The sequence below is a fragment of the Buteo buteo genome, chromosome 27 (assembly GCF_964188355.1).
Source record: "Buteo buteo chromosome 27, bButBut1.hap1.1, whole genome shotgun sequence".
NCBI lineage: Eukaryota > Metazoa > Chordata > Aves > Accipitriformes > Accipitridae > Buteo > Buteo buteo.
In genome coordinates, this window is record NC_134197.1 from 1,644,152 (window position 1) to 1,657,858 (window position 13,707).

General features: G+C 49.7%; 1 protein-coding gene across 2 annotated transcripts in view; it reads left to right on the forward strand.

Moving 5' to 3' along the window:
- The window catches only part of PKD1 (polycystin 1, transient receptor potential channel interacting), a 99,901-nt gene that overhangs the window by 38,869 nt on the left and 47,325 nt on the right, over positions 1–13,707 (forward strand). For both annotated transcript variants that reach the window (XM_075058883.1, XM_075058884.1), the window contains exons 2-7: positions 2,862–2,933; positions 4,037–4,108; positions 5,468–5,637; positions 7,762–8,430; positions 8,743–8,926; positions 12,704–12,918. In XM_075058883.1, the coding sequence (XP_074914984.1) occupies positions 2,862–2,933; positions 4,037–4,108; positions 5,468–5,637; positions 7,762–8,430; positions 8,743–8,926; positions 12,704–12,918 (1,382 nt within the window). The remainder of the gene's footprint in view (positions 1–2,861; positions 2,934–4,036; positions 4,109–5,467; positions 5,638–7,761; positions 8,431–8,742; positions 8,927–12,703; positions 12,919–13,707) is intronic.

The following is a 13,707-nucleotide window of genomic DNA, read 5'->3' on the forward strand; positions in this document are numbered from 1 at the left end:
CAGGATAGATGGGTGAGCTCAGATGGTACTATCTGGCAGCATCAGCTTGGTGTGTGCAGAATGACAGCCAAGTTGTAGTATCAGGAGAAGAGGAAAAAGGCACAGGAGCCCTCTCCAGCCCTTCCACCATGCTGCCATGGAGGCTCACTGGGGCATGATGGTACTGATACCCCAGAGGCACGCATCCGAGGGGCCTGACGCCCTCCCAAGCTGTCCTGGCCATATGAAGCAGCACAGTCCCTTGAACAAATCAGAGCGTTGAGAGTTGTCACTTAGTAGTTCATGGGGAACAGCTCCTCCTGGCCCTTTCTGAACAAAACCCGCTGGCCGCAGGCACAGCACCAGGCGTCCTGCACCCCTTGGGTCCCCACTGGATCACTCCTGTTCACCAGGAGCTCCTTCCCCCATGCGTGCCGCTCAGCAGGCAGTGACATCTAGTGTCGGTCCAACACACTGTGTAAAAGCAGCACTGAGTGGGGAATTACTGCCTCTATTTGCATTTTACCTCTTTGCTGAGGCTGGTGGGAGCAGCTCTGCCACTGTGCATCTTCCTGGAGCAGGTACCAGGTCACAGTCATCCCTGGTCCTGCTCTTGGGTAGGCATGGAGCTGACTGACCCCTGGGAGTCGAGGATTTGGGGTCTTAGCCTTCACTTATCTGAAGTTTAAAAGCTTTATTTGAGATGAAATGGAAATAATGATAAGGGGTGTTTGTAAAGGGCTGGGGAAGGCTCAGGACCAACCCCTCCATGCCTGGCACTGTGGCAGAAGGATGGAGATGAGCAGAGCTGTCCTGCTGGAGTTGTTCACCTCCTACTTGGGAAGCAGCAAGATGGGAGAGATGGAGAGAAAGCTGCAGAGATGGTGGCTGGGCTTGGGGCTGGGTGTCCCAGTCCCCTGCATGGCTCAGGTGCCTGCTTGCCCGATTCTGCCATCTGTGATGGTGAGAGCTTCACCCTGCCCTGTGCGCTCTCTTCTCCATGCAGCCAAGCAGCGCTGTTGGAAGAGGCTCTTTGAAATGGCCAAGCCCTGATTTTGTAGCAGCAGAACAGTTTGGTTTGGAGGTCTCTCTCGTCTAGGCAAGGAGCAAGAAGGCATCAGAGCTGAAGCACCATTTCCTTCTGTCTTGGGCTTGAGGGGCTGCCTAAAAACTAAATGGGTTATTTCCAGGTATTTCAAAGGAGAAAAATAGTTGTACTGGTCTCCCTGTAAGGTAACTGGTCAAGTAATGCAAGAAGGTGCAGAGGCAGAGGAGTACAATTTACAGAAAATGCTCAAGGAGAGGTGGAGCAGGAGCCTCCCTGAGGAAGGATCTGACCTGGCTGGCAGCAGTTGGGATTCCAGTCCAAGCTGTCCTGTGTGTTTGTCTTGCAAGTGGGAGCTGGAAACAGGTTTGGAGGTGACTTTCATGTCCCTCATGCAGAATGTGACTCCCATGTGGTCTGTGTCACTTCAGCAAAGGATGCTCTGTATTCTTTAACTATTGCCCCAGCTACCCTGAGACAAAAGAGCACTGGCTTGATCGAATATTTTTGCTAGCATCCTTTTTTTAAGTGGATTTGTTGAGCTTTTATTTTGCACATTTCTTGGACTTCTTTATTGGTGTTGCTGGTGAACTCTTCTGAATCCACTCTCAGCTTGGCAAAGAACTCTTGGACAGCAAAATTAGGGAAAATAAACTCAAACCTTTTAAAGAGACATCCATCCCTGTTACTTATCCCCAGAGTTTCCTGGAATCGTACATAATTTTCCTGCCAGTTTGGCAGAATTCTTTTCATTTGGATAAATTAAGTTTAAATGTCAGATCAAACCAAGAATTAATTAATTAGGGGATAAAAAATAAGAGGTGAGACAGCAAGAAGAAATTACGGGAAATGCTTGTAGGAAAAAAGGTGAGAAGGGAGGTGGGCAGGAGAACGTCTCTGTTGACACGGCACGGCTGTGGCTGCTGTGAATCCAGCCCTGTCCGCCTCCCTGGAGCTCTGCCAGAAATCCTTGAAGGATAATAACCATTGCATGGGCTTGTAATAAGTATTTTGATGCTGCTAAAAGAAGGTTTTGGCCAAAAGAGATTCATCTGAAACCAAAGAGTGAAGTTTATTGGAAACGAGTGGAGACAGATCAGCGAAACTTTCACTTCTTAGCTGAGTGACATTTTAAAATTGAAAAAGAGGACGTGGGGTGAAAAGAGAGAGCTGGACTGGAGGACAGAAACGATTTTGCTTTGGATGAGTTGAAGGCTATTGGTGTTACAGGGAGCAATTAGAGATTTTTTAAAACGGTGTTCCTTTTATAAGGACAGTCTAACCTGATTTTAAATGGAAAATATTCTTTGTTACTTCTTTCCTTTTAAGCTTTTCCAAAGAGAGACAGAAAGATCTTTAAAATGTAAAAAGCTGAACGCATCAATTGTGTAATTAATGATCAGTTCTTTGGCACTAGAAATGGACTTGGAAGTTCTGCAGAAATTTTTCTCTATGTTAATTACTATGTTAGTCTAAATTATTTCTTAATTACTTCTTTGAACGTACATTAGACTTGAATATTTTTTTAAAAGGATACATCAAATTTAGTAATACATTTGTCATGTCTGTAATTACTCTAGATACGCTGCAGAATGGTATGCATATAATGATAGTCCTAATCTGTATCTACACATTATACAAAGCTTTGAGCAGCAAATGGTTTATAGCTGGGAAAGGCGTTTTCTTTGGCCAGGAGAAATGCTCCGCTTTAACACACCAAAACCTTCCGCTCTGGAGTCTGGCAGGAGTTTGGAGAGAGGCTCTTCTAAGGTCTAGTAATGGAGGAATGACAAAATGAAGTTGAACGAAAGCTGAAAATTGTGTTTTCTTTCTCTAGGGATCTTTCCAATAACAAGATCAGTGGTTTAGATGTTCAGATATTCGAAAGCCTGACTTCTCTGGCAAAACTGTAAGTACACACTGCACCCTTCCAGTCCTTCAGCTCACCGTGCACGTTTGAGCTGGTACCTAGAACGCATGCTTGTGTTTCACAAGTTAGCCTTGTTCTTGCTTGACCTCATCTATCGAGCCCCAGATAGATGTGTCCATGGACTCCTTCCTCAAGGCATTTAGCTGCGCAGTCCAGTGATTCGCTTATTGGCATTCAGAGAGTTGGGCAGGATTTGATTTGCTGTACTGCAAGATGGAGAGGAGATCAAGGCAAGAGACTGAGATTCGTCGCAAGATGTTTATTAGTACATGGAAAATTATAAAACTGCAGACTCCAAATCCCACTTGTCTTCAGAGGGAATTGGGTACGGAGTCTGAGGGTCGTTTGAGGAGCCTGGCAGTAGTGGGGGAAAGGCCCGATGTCCCACCACTCCCCACACCTTGAGCTGTCCCCTTTCACTACAACTACCCAGACTCTGTCTGGGCCAGGAGAAGAGGAGAGCTTTGACCATTAGCAAACTCACTGGTTCAGCTGCTGATCAGATGAGTTTGCACTGTTATGTGCTGATGGTTCATAGGGAAGATTAACTGTTTTTTAAAGAGTAATTGGACTGTCAGATCAAAAAAGGCACCAATACAGCAAGCCCCAAAACCTGATTTGGTGGTTCCAGCTGAGTACCTGGCAGCTTGGACAGCCTGCCATCTGCACACCTCAAAAATCTCCTAAAAGGGGGACTTATAGAAGAACTTGGAGCACTGGAACTGGATTTGAGCACGGGAACAGGCTATCTAAGGAGGTTGTGGAGTCTCCATCCTTGGAGATACACAAAAGCCGTCTGGATGTGGTCCTGAGCAGCCCACTCTAGGTGACCCTGCTTGAGCAGGGGGGTTGGACCAGGTAACTTCCAGAGGTCCCTTCCAACATCAGTCAACACTGTCATTCCGTGACTTAGTGCCTGTCTGGGCATTTTGCTGTCATATGCATGTGGCTTTTGAGACTCAAGGTGTTCAGAGGGTAACTACTACCCAAGCAGAGCTTGGGACGAAGGTTGATCCTGTATGTTAGCCAGGAAGTTGTTACCAGCGTGATGAACTTTCCTTTTCATTTTCCCTCTTTTACAGAGATATAAGCCACAACAAGATTTCTACATTAGAAGATGGAATATTTGATAATTTATTTAATTTAAGTGAAATGTAAGTTCATCCTCTTTGTTTCCCAGTTCTTTATTTAGACCTTTCCTTGAAACAGCTCTTCCCTTCCTGGTGGCGTGGGATGCAGCGTTGTCTTGGGGAGACCTGGGGCACATACCCAACCAAGCAGCTGCCTTTTGTACTCTTCTCCAGTTTCTTCCTCAAGCTGTGTCCTGCTCCTGGGTCCTGTCGGTGCCCTTCAAGCCTAACCTCTTCCTAAACTTTGCTTCTGTCTCCTGGATGCCTCCAACCTCTGCCAGTGCCTTTTTGGCTTCCCTGTTTCTCTCCCACACCGGCTCTGCTGAGGTTCTTGTCTCTGGCCGTGGTGTGGGTCACGCTTACTGTTCTGTTTGTAAGGTCACACCTTGGGACTGGGAGATCTAATGAAAAGGGCACCGACCTGCAACGTGGGAGACCCTGGCTGAGGTGTCTAAGTCACTTGAAGGCACTTCAAGATGTTGTCCCTAAGTGATTCAAGTTCTTAGGCCTGTAACTGAAGTAATTAAAATCTGTGCCATGATGTGAAGGGAGGCAAGGGGAAGCCACACATTTCCAGGAGAGATGCATGAAGTCACAGCACAGAATGGCAGTTCTGTGTCTGAATGAGCAAAAGGATTAACCCCACGCAATTGCTTTTCGCAAGTAAGAAAAAAGCTCAGCCACACAGGACACAAAGGGCATTTTCAGCTCTGCATTTTTGCTTACAAATGGCAATGAAAAGACAGAAGGTCCAAGTGAGTCTGTCCCTGCTAAGGCTGACTGGCAAAGTGGTGCTTTCAGTATGAAAATCCGGGGTTCAGCCCCTGCGGCGGCCCGGCCCAGCTGGCATCAGCTAAACAAACAGCTTTCCATCTCTGTCCTGTTCGCAGCTGAATGCCAAAGGCTGTAATTTGGATCAAGCTTAGCTGCAATTAAAGTTTCCATCTTTTCATTAAACTGCCACATGGAAAGATTATCATTGACTTTGCATTTCTTTTTTGACAGATCAATTTTATTCTCTTAGCTATTTTTTAATGGAGCTGTAAATAGTCTCCCTTAGCTGGAGAGGCTGCCATTACATCCAATGGCTGTTAGATGGCAGACTATTTTAAATATAAGATTGTGTCTGTAATTTGCTTCTAATTGCAACAATTATTTGTAGAGTTAAAAAAGTACTTGGAGTACTTGCCTAATTCTAGCCTCTAGAAAAATCATGTTAATTATTGCTTGATTCCCTATTCATTAACTCCCCTCGCGGTTCTTTCTGAAGCATTTCAGTGGAGTGGCACAGATGGGAACAGTGAGGGATCTGCACACTGCTGTAATTAACACTTCGCACATGTCAAGTTAATGCCTAACTTTTGTCTGATCTCCCCATTACAGAAACTTAAGTTGGAATCCATTTGTTTGTGACTGCAAACTTTCCTGGTTGCCCCGTTGGGTGGAAGACAGAAAAGTGAAAGTTATTCAAGCGTCAGATACGAGATGCACCCACCCTCCTGAGGTGGCAAACCTTTCCCTCTTCGATGTCTTGTTCGTCAATGCTACTTGTGGTAAGGAAGCACTGGGGGCTGTGGTGTGGGAGATGACTAAACTGGTGGGAACAACGGGCCCAAAGGCAGCTGGGGATCACATCTAGACTTCTTTAGACCTCAAGTCACCAGTTCTAATCTAATTAAGCAAATAATGGTAGCATATGACTGTACCCTCATGCCTTAAGGATTGAGTCGGTCACACCAGGGCTGAGATCAGCAAACTCGTTACAGACCAAGCTTCGGGCAGCCATCAGATGACGCTAGCTCCATGACCTCCAGCCTTAGGCTTTCATTCTCTCAAACTTTGAACTGACCTTAAGCAGTGAAATCTCATTGGAGTCGATGGGGCATGAGGACATGCTAAGTTGAATCTTTGCAGGTGACAGGGCTCCACGTTGGGAGTGTTGAATGGACACTGCCCGGATCTACAGCCCGTCGCCTGCTCCGGGTGCGTTTTTCTGACTGCCTTGGCTAGCAGAAATGTCAGGCAGCATTTAACTGGAGAATGGGAAGGGGAATCCCTAAGAAACCTAATCCTGCCTGGATGCTCAGCTATCTTTGAGTAAGAGAGAGGGAGGGACAGCGAGTGCTCCCCCCTGCAGGCATCAGGCATCTCCTTTAATGCATGACAGGAGGATGCAGGGCTGAGGGCTGAGGGAACCAGAGCCTGGTGGGAGCCAGCTGAGCCGCCCGGTGAAGCGCGGTGCTCCCCAGGGCCAAAACCTTGGTGGTGGTTGCTTCTCCTTCCCGGGCAAAGTTACCCCAGCCTTGCAGCACCTTGCAGGAATTATCAAGGGGAATAACACCGGCACTGTTATTCCCCTTGATAAGATAATTAGTTGTTCCCCTCTTGAACTACTTTAAGTTACTGTGGAAACAATAACGTGAGGCTGTCTTCTGGGTAATTCAGTGTAATGGGAGTAGGCTGGGGACAGCCTGCCAGCTACTGACAGTTGTTACTGACCGGCAGGGAATGAAGAAGTATGACCAGGCCAGTGTTAAAAAGCAAAGTGGTTCCCATGCTGTGGTCCTCCTCACGGGACTTTTCTTAAGAAAAGTGCCTCAACGTTTGCAGGAAGGCTGTGGAGAAAGCCGGACAGTTGGATGGATTGGATATGGGAAGATCACACAAGGCCGGAGCCGTTGAGATGTGTGGGGGGAGATGTTGTAGCAACCGGCAGAAACAGAGGAGCAAACATGGCTTGGTTGCGTGGGCAGAGCTGGAGAGGAGGCCAGGCAGTCCCAGCTGGGCTGCGGCTGTGCACGTGGCAGAGGCCCTGCCTGAGTGTTTGTGGCAGAGAAACGTCCCACCCCTTGCAAGCCGGTGAGGGGGAGGTAAACCCAAGGGAATGAGCTGTTGCTCTGAGAGCGGGGCTGTTGTGGCTGCCATCATTGTACATGTCTGCGTGTCCACGCCTGTGTGTGTTTGTGCTCCCCGTAGCCAGGCATAGGTTGTTTCTGTGCATCCTTCCCATGAATGCATACACATGCATCCTTCCACACTCCTCGGGTGCAGGCTCTGTGTGGCATTGCCCTCTTTTCTAGCACCAGATTTTGCCTGCAAGGAGGTGGGAAGCTCTTGGCTCTCCCCAAGGAGGAAGGTGGCTGCAGCTTCTGCCCAGCTCCAGCGTGGGTCTGGTGGAGGGTCCGGTGGTGTTTCCCCTGTGCCCCCGATGTGCCACTCTGCCCAACTGTGTTTGGTTGTAGACTTGTTTCTGGAAGCCCCAGGCAGCATGCAGTGAAAAGTGCTGCACCAGACCAAGCTAAGGTACAGCCAAGGGACAACCTTTTCTCCGGGTCTCACTCGGTGGCTAGTCCTTTGAGGGTCAGACTCAGTGGCTCCGTGTCCCATGGGACTGTCAGGCTCTCCAAAGACCCCTTTTATGTGCTAAGTGTTGCTGCTCCATAAATCTGTGTGACTGGCTTGTTATTTCTGTCATCATTAATTAGCATGGAGAGTTTGGAAATTGTTGCTGAGGGATTAAAGACTTCCCAGGCAAGTCTCAAAAAGGAAATGCTTGGAGTAGGGGCTGCCCAGGAGAAGTCCATTCCCAGGGGTAGTGGGGTGGTGTCTCTTGGAGGGTTTCACCAAGCCATGGCTTCAGTGTCAGTTTGCAAGAGGATCTTCTGTTCTTTCTCCAGGAGCTCAATACATAACGTGTCTGACAAGCAACCACACAGAAGGGGCTGAACTTGTCATCGTCTTCACATCTGTTCACTCTGGGAACCTCACTGAGGAGACGTGCGGTGCCCTCTGTTATGCCGAAGACCAGGAATATGGAGGTTTCAGCACCCAGGGGCAGTGTTTGTGTGGTACTGCCCGTGGAACAAACTCTTCCTCCGGTTGTTTGCCATTTTGCACTGAGCATTTGTCCGGGCAGGACTGTGATGGCCCATCACTCGTCCCCTCTCCCTTCCAGGCACAGGTCCCTGTGTCTTTCACAGGACTCCAGCCCCGGTACAGCTTACACCAGGCCGTGCTCTTCAATGTCAGTATTCCCATTGCTGTCAGCACTTTACTGTGGGAATTTGGGGACCAGACAGAGGTTCTCAACACCACTGGAAATGCAGCTGTCCACATGTATGCCTTACCTGGGCAGTACAATGTCACTGCCACCATCTTTGTGGGCACCAAGGTCTTACACGTGCAGGCAGAAATTGAGGTGGTGGCTTCACCCCAACAGTTAGAACTGCAGTGTCCTTCCTTGGTCAAGACAAATGAGAGTCTGGACATACAGATCCGCAACAGAGGTGGCACTGGCCTCACGGTGTTGTACGGTATCACCGCAGAGGCTGGAGAGCTGGGCAGAGGTAAGCAGGGTTGGCTGGGTGGGTGCTGGGCAAGGGAGGGGTGGCACTGGGTCCCGGGACTTCCCTTTCCTTTCCTTCCTAACGAGGAGTAAGAGATGACTCCTTCGGGCACTCCTCGCTCCCCTGTCTCACCAGGCAGTGTTTTACACTGTCCTGGACCAAGAATATGACTGCACAGAGCGCGCTTCAACAGCAAAGGGGATTTATGGGCTTCAAGGACGGGACATTCCTGGAGCCTCGCTCCCCAGATTGGGTTGGGGTGTGGGGTCCCGCAGAAAGGACGTCATGTTTGTGTTGTTCTGTCTCCTGCAGCGGTTCACCCCATGTGTCCCCCGGACGGCTTGGTTTTCCCGGGCAATAACCACTGCTATCAGCTGGTGGTGGAGAAGGCTGAGTGGCTGGAGGCGCAGCAGCACTGCCAGGAGCATGGCAATGGAGAGCTGGCTTTTGTGAGCAGCCCTGAGATCCAGAGCTTCTTGGTCGCTCATGTCATCAGGTAAGTGAGGAGGGTAAGGGTTCAGACTTCCTAGGGACAGGTCTTGTGTTCCTGGGGTCACATCTACAGAGGGGTCCGGAGGGAGGGTCCCTGTGCAGCCAGTCAGGCTGGAGAGACACTGAGGTCCAGGCTGAGTATGGGGAGATGGTAGGGGTGAGGCTGCTGAATAAAGAGGAGGAATAAGCAGAGCTTGAGCCCTTGTTGAACTTGGCTTCTTTGCTTAAAGGCTGTGGAGGGAAGAAGAGGAATGGAGCAGAAAGACTGGGAGTCAGAACCAGGAATTGTGGGGTTGCTGCTGGTGGGCGTCTTGTACCCTACGTTTGTGCCTGTGGGTGCATCTGAAATGGTGCAGGGAGGTGCAGGGTCAGGAGCAAGTGTGGCTGGACAGACCTTCCCCCTGGGAGTTCAGCAAAATCTGCAGGCTCGGGTTGGGCAGTGGAGCGGGGCAGGCGCTCGTGTCCACGAGGGTGTTTGGCTGCAAAGCAGGGCCTGAGGGTGACCTTGCAACCAGCTCCCTCCATCAGCAGAATTACAGCTGGATTATCCCATGTGTGACACCGTGGCATCGAGCAGCCGCTCTAGTAGAGCCCAAGCCAGCGCTGCAGTCCTGCCTCCCAGCTGGGATCCTGCACCCTTCCAGACACGGCTGCAGCCTGAAGCCCAGACCTCTTCCCCTCTTTCGCCTCTTGAGAAGGAGCAGTGCTCCTCTCCGAGTGTCAGGCTCCAGCAGCATCTGTTCCACCTCAGGACTTGAGCTTTATAAACAGAGAGCACTGGAAGTGTCAGCCTTTGATTAAATCCGCCTCTCTAAGTGCCCTTTCTGCAACCAGCCGTCTTGGGAGGGAGGACGACCAGGAGAGCTTTCAGGGGCCTGACAGCTCTTGTCAGCACTCCCAGATGCAGATGTTGGAGATGGCCTCTTAATAAACACAGCCCAGAAAGCACATGGAAGGGAACAGCTGCATGTGACGTAGGCTTTGAATGGTTCTGCTGAAGGTCTGACAGCCCCTTCTTCCCAAAGTTGTATCCTTGCCCTATTCCCTTCACACTGGGGTTTATCCTGAGATGGCAAACATGGTTGCTGCTCTGGGGAAGAGGAGTCTGTCCCTTTCCACAGGTTAGGAACTGGTCACTTGGTGCTCTGATTTATCAGGCTTTGCGTGCAGGGCTTTTGATGGACTGCAGTACAAGGAAATCATGAGACCTCAGAAGGGAATGAGCTGCCCCAGCTGCTGCCCCACGTTGCTCTCCTCTCTGACCCCCTTTATTTCATGTATTTATTTTATTAATCCATTCAGATAAACATGAATGAGGCAGTTCCAGGATGCGATTTCCCTGGCGATAAAAGACAAATCAACTGAGCCGCAGGTTTTTGGAACACTCAGCCTCCATAGTTTCTTGTGGGAAAATGACAGAAGCAGAAATCTGTTTCCCATTAGAGCGTGCAGCAGTGAGGACCACTCTCTCCTCTCCTTCACTCCAGTCGTTCTATGGCCTCCCCAGGAGCAGCATGTGCTGAGCTGGTCCCCTCCCCACCTCCAGAAGCCCACACCCTTTCCAGGGGACCCCACTTTCCCCTCTGAGGCAGCACAGGGAGCCCCTCTCCCCATCCGAGCCTCCTCAGGCTTTGTTCTGCTCCTGCTGCCCCAAGCAAGGCAGGTTGGTCCTTCCTCAGAGGCAGAGAGATGCTCACATCTTCCTTCAAAAAAGGATGTCTAGAGTCCTCTTGTTCCTCTCTGCAAGGTAATGGGCCAAGCAGTGGGGCAGGGGTGGGAAGCAAGCCAGCCAGCCTTTTTCTTTTTTTTTTTCCTCTTTTTTTTTTCTTCCTTTTTTTTTCTTCCCCCCCTTTTTTTTTTTGGTGTCTCGCAGTTAGATCATAGCTGGAATTAGAAAAGGAAAATCTCTACCAAGTTTTACTGATGGCAGCAAACAGGCAGTTTCCTAGCCTGTTCTCCTTAATCCCCTGCCAGTGGTTCGGGAGCAGAGCACAGCGGTTATTTATTTTTTAATCTTATTTGCAATGAAAACTACTGATTCACGGAACAGTTATTTTCGTCGTCGTTTTTCAGCATGACCTCATGAATCATTTCATCTGGTGTGAGCCTAGTGGTGGAGAGACACCAATTATCTCCCTGGTCTGCTTTTTGCAGAGTTGTACCACCCTGGGAGCACACTGGAGTGGAGGGGCAAGGCCATAGCAGAATTGATTGCAACCTGTGGGAGGGAGCGTGGAGAAGGAGCTGGGGACTTTGAGGGTACCTGATGAGGCTGTTTCCCCCCCCCCCCCAAAGTTAATAAGGAACAAATGCCTCACTTTCTGCTGGGTGCGATTAGAAACAGTTGTCCAGGCTGTTTGTGGCTATGAAAGATTGCTCAGCACTTTCCACCAGAATCTCTGCTGGGATTCAGCCAGTTTCCAAATGTGGAAGGGACATTTCATCTTCCTAAAGTGATCCTGGCCGTTTCTTGTGTATGTGGGGTTCATCTGCCTGCAGGGCTTTGGCATCTGCTGCCGGCGTCTTGTCCCCCCGGTGGCTGCTGCCTTTCAGCGGTGGCTGAGGAGCTGACGATCTCCCAGCAGCTGCATCAAAGCGAACAGGAGCTCCTGTACCTGGGACTGTCTGAGGTTTAATCCTGCACTGGTACCAGTTCCACTTGCAGTGGAGAATTGGCTAGTGGCAAATTCCCCAGGTCTGCACAGATGAAGCACAAAAGTTTTCTAAAGGATGGAGCTTTTTCAGACAGTTTTGTATGACCATACCATTCCTCTTAAGTCATGACTCAATGCAGGCTTAAAAGTGTCTGTGAGGGTCATTTAAACTGCAGTGCAGGTAGGCCATTTTAACAGACTGCTCTCCTAAGAGGGGTCTGAGGTTCCAGTCAACCGTCTGATACTCCTTAGTCTGCGGATAGTCCCGCTTCCCTGTATTGTGCAGGGTTTACTCCGCCACGGGGGAGTGCTGGTCTCAGCCCTGCCAGCACCCACGGGTGGCCGTCAGCCCTCCGTGCCCACTGGGAGGGGACTCCAGGCGGCATGGTGGTATTAATAAAGATATTAATATGAAGGAAGCAACTCCAACTTGGGGAAGTAGAACATGTGCAATTAGTCGGAGTCCTGGGAATTTCTGAACACAATAAAACTTTGTGGTTCTCTCCAACCAGTGTCACCTCGTGCTTGTGTTTCATTACCCTCTCTGATATCTTTGTGCTGTACCAGTTGTGGCTGGTATGAATCAGTGCTTACCAGTATCTTGTGAGCTCTGTGGTGCTGGTGGAGCCTTTAACTGGGTCCTCTTGTAACTGGAGCGAGAGAGACTGGCATTTTGGGAATGGGGTGGCTCAAGTTGTGGGGCAGTGATCACCAAGGGTCTGACCTGGCGGCACACAGTGGTCCCCTGAGCTGCTTCTCTCTCCTGGCTCCACTGCACTGTAGTGTTGGTGTTGATTGCTCTGTCTGGATCCTTTGGGCTCAGCTGTCCTCTCAGTTTATCAAAGGGCAGGTGGCTTTCTGTAGCTTTTAGAACAGAGGTTCAAAGGGCTGGTAGGTAGCAGGATGGCGAGCCGTGAAGGAGCTGTTACTGAAGAGCCAGGTACTGGTGGTAGAATGGATACTGAAATCCTTTAGTAACTAAAAGCCTTTGTTAAATGCAGCCTGTGACACATGGATGAAGCTGTTGTTGTTAAGATTATTTTCATTGAGAACCATAGATGGCATCTGTCCCAGATCTTTCTAATACTCATAGTTTCCTGAAATCCCCCCTCTTTTTATTTTTGAAGGAGCCTTGATGTCTGGATTGGATTCAATGATTTTGCAAGCACTGGAGCGCAGCAAAGAGGTGAAGGATTTAATCTGGAGAGCTGTCAGAACTGGCTGCCGGGAGAACCCCATCCGTCAAACGCTGACCACTGTGTCCGGATGGGCCCAACGGGCCAGTGTAACACAGACCTGTGCATGGCCAAGCACAGCTATGTCTGCGAGTACAAGCCAAAAGGTGGGCTCTGCTTCTTCTCTGCCGTCTGCTGGCATCATGGGCAGGCGGGTATCCTGCTCACTGGCATGTGCCAAGGAAAAAGAGGGCTGCATGGAGGGGGTCATCCAGAGCATTACCCCAGATCAAGTTGGACTGGCAGCAACCACAATATTCCCAACAGAGGCTTCACTGATAAACTTTCAGAAACCTGGCCGTAGCCTGAAGGGAAGAATTTGGCCCACTCCAATCTTTGCCATCAATAGAAGTAGAGAGAGGAGTGAAGCTCAGAGGCAGAGCTTTGGAAATAGCTTTTCTCTCTTATTTGAGCAGTCTCTGCTGCTGCTGCCAGGACCCGAGGCCATGGTGCTGCCTTGGTGACTCTTGCTGTCCTTCTTGTGGCATCTCATAGTTTGCGAGGTGTTGGGGTCTTGTGACTTAAAAGACTATAGGGCCTTGGAGATCATTAGGTGAGCTTTTATGTGGTGTGTGCTGTGCAGGTTTGTGTTTATGCAGCCTTCCAAATCTCCTAAAGTGGTGTAGGGAGTAAGAAAGAGAAGCAGAAAGGGCATGAAATACAGGAGAAGATTTAGGTAAGAAGAAAAAGCCATTGCTAGGGAGAGCGCCCACTGGCCCTGGTAGGAGGGACAGCATCAGCTGGTTGTTCTCAGTCCCCAGAGCCTGACGTGGCTATGAACGAGCCAGAGGTATTTGCCACTGGTGGAAACCAGCTGGTCCTGGCCACATTTCCTATAAAGTCCAGGGGGACGGGGAGGATGGGGAGTGCACCTCATGCTTAAAAATTCAAAGCAA